The 8,778-nt window shown below is 40.1% G+C and overlaps 1 protein-coding gene across 3 annotated transcripts in view; it reads left to right on the top strand.

Moving 5' to 3' along the window:
• LOC140950921 (mediator of RNA polymerase II transcription subunit 14-like) overlaps positions 1-8,778 on the top strand; it is a 43,483-nt gene that overhangs the window by 15,755 nt on the left and 18,950 nt on the right. For all 3 annotated transcript variants that reach the window (XM_073400136.1, XM_073400135.1, XM_073400137.1), the window contains 7 exons: positions 1,561-1,689; positions 2,238-2,316; positions 2,999-3,161; positions 3,792-4,116; positions 4,598-4,641; positions 5,198-5,347; positions 7,046-7,466. In XM_073400136.1, the coding sequence (XP_073256237.1) occupies positions 1,561-1,689; positions 2,238-2,316; positions 2,999-3,161; positions 3,792-4,116; positions 4,598-4,641; positions 5,198-5,347; positions 7,046-7,466 (1,311 nt within the window). The remainder of the gene's footprint in view (positions 1-1,560; positions 1,690-2,237; positions 2,317-2,998; positions 3,162-3,791; positions 4,117-4,597; positions 4,642-5,197; positions 5,348-7,045; positions 7,467-8,778) is intronic.

The raw sequence follows: 8,778 nt of genomic DNA, 5'->3' as shown, positions 1-8,778 counted from the left end.
TCTTAAGGTTGAAGACTTTAAACATTGTGTGAAAGTTGAATGATGTGCCGTTTGGTGTTTGTTTCTTGTTAATTGTGTGCTTTTCCTTTAAAAATAAATGTGTTAATGCCAAGCACTTGTGTGTGCACGATAAAACAATTATTAGCGGATCTCTCGCGCGCGAAGCGCGCCAGCGGAGCACCATGGCTAAGAAAATGAGGTAATCTACCCATCCGAGAAAATTTGGTAATCACGTGACCGTACACCGCCCGCCCGAGAGACCGTGCGTCCGCACCACAGGCATAGCAATGTAAAATAACTCAATCAATTTTGGCGGGAAATCACATAGCCACCGGCGTCTTGTAAAGCAGAGACAACAAAAGAGTCAATAAAGACGAAAACGGCAAGTGGAAATTGTCTCTGTATCCATGTTGTCTAAAGTATTAAACTTAGATAAATTGTCATGTCCACAAATTTGGAATATAGAGCAAGAGAAAGACAGAGAAAAGAGAAAGTGGGCGGCAGGCCAGCGAAGCTAGGGCGACAGGGATTTAGAGCGAGAGATGAAAAACCGAAGGAGACATTTTTTTGTTGGAAGAACAACATGAAAATTTTGTGTAGCGGCGGTGACAAAATGAGAAATGCTAGTGGCCACCAATGCAAGGTGAAAATGAGCGGCAGTGAAAGAAAGTGAATGGGAACACGTACGACATTTCCTCCATAAAACGTGTAACTAAGAGGTTTCTGGAAGTTTCACGTTGTAGTCGTGCAAAACAACGGCAAAGAAATGTACAAAAAAGGTGTGCTGAATGTGCAACGTTGTTTTTGCTTATTAGACCTATTGTTGTTTTTCACCGGTTTTCCGTCGTTGCATGCCTTCCCCGCTTACCATTACACGATTTTATATTTTGTTTGAACAAACTATAAATATTGTCGAGAGCTTCGCTTTTAGCCCTGGCTAAATCTGTATATTAGATTTTGTTTTTGCATGATACTGAGAATTATTAAGGTTTCAGTTTCTGTTACCCCTTGTTGAACCAGACATGCAAAACCTGTGCTCATACTCTTTATTTATTATGTTGGATTACGTTTCAGTTTACTGCTGCCTTTGTATTAACTATGTAACATATCATATAGCATACTTGTGGCACAAAGTATGAAAAACCTATGTTGAAACGTTCATAGCTTTTTGATACCTATGCAAATACTATTCAAAATCTTTTCATAGTCTGGACATAGCTACATGTACGTGTACGTATTTACTAAGCCAAAGAAAGTTCTGTTTTTCCTGCCTGCCCCTGACAGTGAAACTGCCAAACATGCTCAACTTCATCCACTAATAATTTTTGTTAAATACAAGTATTATACAAGGCTGAAATTGGTACGAGGGATTAGTGGTTTCTGTGCGCAGACAGTACATTTATCCAGACCACCATTCGTTAAAAAACTGACTGAAAAACAAAGCATGGCTACCAATTGTTATTCTGTGTTTGCCCCTGTTGCCGGTTGTCCCATCGTCTTAGCAACTTAAAGGTGATGTACCTAGACCATGCTTATAAATAAGTGCTGTCTTTGTTTTAGTGACAATGGATGAATCTTGCCCCAGTGTTGCTATACAAGTTTCATCGGACCCCACCCCCGCTGAGGTTGTCATTATCACACTTAGTGAGAGGAATGGAAGTTTTCAGGTTTCACTAGGCACCGGAGAATGTAAGTTGTCTGTGTTTGTTTTTTTTTTTTTGTTTTTGTTTTTGTTTTTGTTTTTTTTTGGAGCTTCTTATTTTTATTAATTATGAGTCTTAGGCTAAAAATTGGCAAAGCAATATATTGAGAAAGTCACTGGCACCTAAAAGTCAAAGATGATTCCTAGGAGCATATTTTTAAATACCCACATTATTTTACAAATGTAAATAAATGTAGACGTTCACTTCTCAACTACCTGCGTGGAATGGCATTCCTTCCATACCCAAATGAGTACAATTTAGTCTAACAGGCCAGAGAAACATGACCAGGAAAAAACAGGAAAAACTTGTTCCCCACCGCTTTTAATTCCTTCAGCATAGTTTCACAACCCTCTGTGTCTTTGCCAAAACTTTTTTTACACCAAAGTATCGTCTAGTACCTAAATCATTATGCCTAGCTTAACAAACGGAGTGAAGAAAAATAATACCTGGGAGAAGATAATCTGAAAAGAAAGTCAAGGGAGCATACATCTTCGTTAGGTAAGATTTGATTCTGTAACGTTTCTTGCTTTCCAGATAATGTAATTTGCTCTGAGCTAGAGAACACACTGAACACAAACATGGAGCAGTTTCTCACTGTGTTTAAAGATGCAAGGTAAACATGATCACTGCCTCATAGTCGGGTGTTTATCATGAATCATTGGCAGGTCGCAGTTTACACGGCCGTTGGAAGGGTAAAAAAACTTGTGGGCTTGGAAAAGTAGTTTACCATCTTGCCCCGCGAGGCCTACCCTGGGTGCCAGAGGCTTGTCATGCGCGGTTTCTGGCCGAAGACGTGTCGGCCAGAGGCTGACAAAGCTCCTCATCGCACGCGAGAAAAAACCTCTGGTACCCGGGGCACGCGAGGCCTTTTGTGGGGTGGAAACTTATTTATTGACGATGTCCTCATTTATGTGCACAGTTTGTGCGCCAAAAATTATTGAACCAGAACCGATGCAATCAACAGCCAGGAAGTAAAGCTTACATAATTACATTATTGTTCACAGTCGATTTTTTGTCATATGGGGATTTACGAGTTGGTTGTGTTACAATTAGCAACCACCTTAATAGTGAAAACCAAACACCCAATAAACACCTTATTTCATTCTGCCGATCAAAAACCACAACATCATCAATCTTGCATCCTGTCAAAATGGTTATTCTGAGTACAACAAATAGAACACAGCATCACCCTTTACTAGTATCAATGTATTCCACCGAATAATAATCAGATCCCACTCATAACATCCTGCAGTAAACATGCTTACTATTCTCTTTCTGTGTTTGTGACTCAACAGATGTCAATTGTATGTGAAGAGATACCTTAAGTCCACTGCTCAGCTGCCAGTCACTGCCTCACTGTCCTTACCAATTATCAACTTGTCAGAGCACCCTCAGTTATCTCAGCTTAGCAAGCACAAGTTGTACATCTGCTTGAAGAAACAACCTTCTTATTGTTTGGTTTGTAGAAACTTTACATATCATGGTTGCTTAATTCTAAGTACCAAATCCGAAGTCAATACATGTTCAACTGCCTTGTACAGTACCACATACAAGTACTGCTTCTAAACTGATCCATAAAGGAGCCATTATACTGATTTCACTTACACAAAAAATCCAGTTTAAAAAGTTTGTTGGTGATGAGTCAGTCATTTGATGCAAAGGTATCCTTCGTACATGTTTATCAATGATACACTCGCAAAATAAGACCATCGGTTCGCGTGCCCTGCCAGAAAAGAAAAACAACTAAAAAGTAAATTAAACACTGTTAAAAACTGGACAAAAGTAATGTGGGAACATCTTCACCAAGAAGTTGCACGAAAACCTAAAAAATAGTTACAAGTTAGGATACAAGTAAGAAGACTGACCGACTTAGGATGACACAAAACCCCAGCCATAAGTCCAAATAGCTCTTAAATATTCCGCGTAATCTTGGACCAGTTCAATTTGGGGTCAATTCACCTTCAATAAAGCTTATTAAATAATTGTAGTCTTTGGAGCTTGAAAACAGTGGCTACACTGTACTGCTACTCTTAATTTGAAAGCTTTAAATGTTATATTAGCCTTTTGCCTTAAAATTTTACTCAACAGATTGTTGAAGTGCTCTGCGAAGAAGACTCTGAAGAAGTCAAAACAAGGTATCATCTCACAAAAGTAGAAAGCTCATTTGGAGAAGATCCAGCTGACGTGAGTACACCAGCAGACTCAAGCAGTGGAGATCAGAAGGCCAAAAGAGTAGAGGTAAAGACAGAGGGCAGGAAAAGTCAGGAGCAGTCACGACAGAGCTGTGATGGAGCAGCCAGGAACACAGTGCAAGAGAATAATCGAAAGAGGCGCCCACTTTTTCTGGTAGCTGGACACATGGCCACTCTGAACCCTCAGAAAATGACTGACTTTGCTGGCTCACAACTTGAAGGTACTTTGTGTAGCGACGAAGTAGTAAGGGTTGAACAATCACCCAATTACCTGGGTGGGATTTTACATTGCATAGCTGTGTAGCCGCAGCAATGTTTAAGATAGTTATGGTAAATGATAAAAAAGCAGTGTTTACCGCTTAAGTCCAAAGAGTGACCAACATCAGTTTTCTCCTAATAATATTACATGTAATACATGATCAAGAGAAAAAGGTATGAGAACTGATAAAATGATAAACAAAGGGGAAGTGCTTTGATCTTGTCAATATCTCTTAGCTAAGGAATGAATAGAAGATAGTATTCTAGAGAATTTGTATTTGGATATTGGGAATTAAGTTTTTTAAAACGACCTGTGAACTAGCTGGGGTATAGCTTGGAATTAAGTGGCAGGGTATCCAGCTATTACACCATTAAATATTGGAAGTCCAAGGTACAAGGTAGTAGAGCTCCCCTGTGCTTACTGCCGTTTTGCTTAATCTGCAGGAATCTCAAGCACTGGTCATAGCAGTGAAAGTAAAAAACGAAAGGTAGTAATGACAAGCTGCAAATATATTTTTCTTCCTTCAAACGACATATGTCCTGCAAAGTCACTATTTCATTCGTACAAAACATTAATTTGGTCGTACTTAATTAAGGACGCTTTACTACGTGCGCGTCTTAGGAAGTTAAAAAATTATGCATGGTAAACACAGAATTTGCAGGGATACTGATCACTGCCATATATTCTCTACAAGATTAAGATTTCGTCGGACATGGGCCATTTTAATTCAGACAATGTCTGATGACCAAGAACTATTTGCAGCTCTACATTTGTGTGTCGTTTTGCTATTTTTTTTCTACGGTTTGCTTTTTTGTGATCTGAAATAGGTATTTTCCGGTATTTCAGTGTGTAATATACAAACTGTATGTACATTATTTAATTTTCATGAACTTTTTGTCTTTTTAAACTTTTTAATTTTCATAAACTTTTTGTCTTTAATTTTCATAAACTTTTTGTCTTTTTGCGGTGACAAAGCAAGAAAATGCCTTTGTAATCAAGTTACTTTTTCTAATTCTTGTGGTATTATTTTGTTGTTTTTGAAGCTTAATTCACCTGAGGATAGTAATAAAAGACAGAAGACCATTCAAGATGTGTTAAGTGAAGGAACAGAAAACTCATCTTTTCACTTGACGTTTGGACACGTGGTTGCCATTTGTCGTGCAAGGATTCCTTTTATTCAGCTGCGTGAAGAGGTACATGTAGACGGACGCCAGCCTTTTGTATTAATATAGCCCTTTCTCTCACTAGCTTATCCTTGTCAGAAATGTCTGAACTCTACTTGAACTTTCAATAAGATATCAATTTGTTGTTCAAGTTTATGGTCAGGGGCACCCAACGAGAATATAGCTCAAAACCACTTAAACATAGCATTGTTAACGTATCTTAGTATATAAACGGTAGATGTAAGCATATTTTTATTCCCTAAAAATTTTTCATCCGTTCGAATCTCCTTGCTGAAAGTCTAGTGATCCGAAAATTTTAGGGATCAAAACTTACCTTTTCGAAAATTTCAGCTAGAAAAAAGGCTCCCGAAAATTCTAGGTGACCCTTTCAGGGTAAAAATCCGTTAAAAATGGGCAATTATACCATTTTTGAGATGTTCGAAAATCCTAGGAGAGGCAGACAAGCAAGAAATTTTACAAGAAATGTTCCGAAAATTCTAGATCTCAAAACGTCCTTCGAACAGATATTTTCCGAAAATTGACGTTGGGTGCCCCTGTATGGTAGCAGAAACTGATGTTAATAAACCTGAAAATTATGCCCTATGAAAGCACACATATTGACCTAGTAGCAACAATCATATCCCTGTTCTTTTGTCACACAACGTTCAACATTTGAATAAGCTTTTGTACTAAGTAATGGTAGATACTAGTTCAAAGTACAACGATCTCTTGTTAGTCTACTGTAGTATTGTTAGATCCATTGTTGAGTAGGCCTCGCCAGTTTGGGCTGCAATCGCTTTATATCTGGACGAGTTAATTGAGTCTGTACAGCGGAAAGCCGGGTAGACTATACGGAAACCTTGGTCTTGGCCGGCCTGGAGTCTCTTAGTGACAGGAGAGTAGGAGCTTGTAAGCGGTTTATGGCTACTGCACGCCAAATGACCCCTCTTAAGAACATCATCCCCCTCTCCTGCCGCTATTGAGTCTCATTACAGTATAAGGGTCCAACTTCCAAGACGTCAACATGGTCATACCAGAAGAATTAATGACTTTGTAACTTATAAATTTTAGTGAATGTATGTAAATGGTTAATTGTATGTGACAATGACCTTCCCCAACAATTCAGTTATTGCTGCAAGTGGGTGAAATAAACAGAATATCTATCTATCTACTAACTAGTTGTTCGATTACAATGTATCCTTCTCCTCTGGCAAAGTCCACTGTAACTTAACATGATATACTTTCTAGACTCCACAAAGGTTCCATTCATAATATTACTTGCTCATCATGCACATGTGCTCCCCTTTTTGTCGTACACTGTCCTTTCCCAGTCAGTTCTCTTAGGGCCTCGGTTCATTCACAACAGCGTTTTTTGCCAAGATCGGGCTTCACGTCGCCGCTTTTTGCCCTAATTACCCTTATACGATTGTACAGTAATCGAGTTGTAAACCTATTTCAACTTTGCTCGACTGTAGCTAAAAGTACTTGTTCTATGAAGACTCCTTTGGTTGAAAAATATAAGGCTGACTTTGCGAGTTTCAGATGATTACCCTTTTCGTGTTTGTTTTCTCGTTTCGCTCAAGTTTTTATAGTGGCCAATAGTAGCCAGCTTATGGCTTGGACCCTCTCCAGCCCCCAAACATTCTGCCGCACAAGAAAACCTGTAGTACCCTAAGCAGCAAATGGCAGATTCTTACCAAAATTAATGATTTACGTGTCTTTTGTTAGCTGAGTCGTCACAAGATCATTTATCAAGGCCTTACGTCAGAGGCTGGAGTTGGTTTGGCTGTTAGATTGTCTAACCTACCCCTCCCTAAGGACTGTGGAGCGGCACTTTTGTCATCCTTTCAACCAAATGTCCTGGATTGTGTCTTACGATTGCCAGATGAATCACAGGAAACCTGTCTTCTGGAGATGATCATGGATAACTGTCCGCTGGAAGGACTCTCCAACAGTGAAAAAGGTTGCACACGGCATCTGATGTTTGAGTACAGTGTACATGACGTGCGTAGTGAGGACAGCTCGGAAAACAGTGGAGGGGACACCGAGGAGAACTGGGCCAAAGGTGTAGTAACCAAGCTATTGAATGACTGGTGTAGCGTGTGCAAGCTGTATCAACATGCTGTGGAATTGGATGCCTATCTCAAAGGTAAGTTGTTGCAGCTGTTTTCTTTATTGTTATATTTAATTTGCGCCAAAACCGATAATCAGCGACCGAATAACCTGGGACCAGGCTCTGCAGTGGGGGACAAAGGTTAAAAACAGGATTCAAATTGGAAAAATATCGGCGAGCGACCCTTTTCCCTCCTCAGACAACCTCTCGGCTCGCTTCGCTCGCCGATTTCTGTTTTGCCCACGTCCATTTTTTTTTCCTTTTTCCTCCAATGCGGAGCCTGGTCCCAGGCTAGGACAGAATTTATACGATACTTTAGGCTTATGGGATACATATCAGACAACAAAACAGCCCAGACTCTTTCCCCCACCCTCAATTCAAAGTTGGGTTTGTTTTTGTTTCTTACAAGTAGCTCGAACAGCGAAACTACATTTTTAGAGGGTGCGGGGAGGGAAAGCTTCATTTTTTCTCTTTTGGAGTAAGTAGTGTCAACAAAACGTGAGAAAGGTCTTTGAAGGCAAAGTGCCGCGACTCATTTTGTTGCCGATTCCGGATTGTAGGCTGTAAAATATCGCTCTTGGTTCGAATCCCTGTCAGAAAGGGGAAGACGAGGAAAGAAATTCTCTTTTCTGACTATTTTGTCTGTTTTAGAGGCACTAATTGTAGGATCGAAGCAAAGTAAATTGATCACTGGGCTGTGTATAAAAAGCTTTGTTAACTTTTTTCCAGCTGCGGGCTTTTTTTTTTTAACGAAAAGAAGATTTTCTAATAGTTTCCCCTTTTTCTCGAAAGCCTCAATAATTAACCGGCCTCAAGAGAGGATAAAGGGGACCGAGAAGGCATCCGCCATACACACCTTATTCCATAAGTAATTCGTCTCGAGTTATTTTTAAGACCACAGATCTCACGGGGGATTAGACAACAGCCAATCACACAGCGCGAATGTGTTCCGCGTGGATGACCCACGCTAAGAGCCACGCCTACTTCACGAATTGACGGAGAACAAAATGGCGGAAGACGCGGAGAGCGATATTGCTATTCGTTTTGTCGACGAAAACGACTACAGAGAGATTTCTGCTAAAGCTGTGTCAGCGAAACGGAAATTAAAAAAGAATCGCCCTTTCCTGGCTTGTTTCTAAGCATTGTTACGACGTTGATTCGAGCGAAGCTGAGAGTTCTAGTGAAGAAGATGAAAAAGTCAATGCAAGCGAGGAGGAAGCTGTAACCGAAACGGAGAGTGCCAAGGAAAGACAAGAAACCGTAGAAAGCTCCAATTCCGATGATAGTTCAGCAGATGAAGCGAAGAGGAGGAAAAGGCAAGGAAGCCTAAACCTGCGCCTTCGAGTTC

This window comes from Porites lutea, chromosome 10 (assembly GCF_958299795.1).
Source record: "Porites lutea chromosome 10, jaPorLute2.1, whole genome shotgun sequence".
Classification (NCBI taxonomy): domain Eukaryota; kingdom Metazoa; phylum Cnidaria; class Anthozoa; order Scleractinia; family Poritidae; genus Porites; species Porites lutea.
The sequence above is the reverse complement of the archived record's forward strand: the minus strand, read 5'-3'. Positions and strand labels throughout refer to the sequence as shown.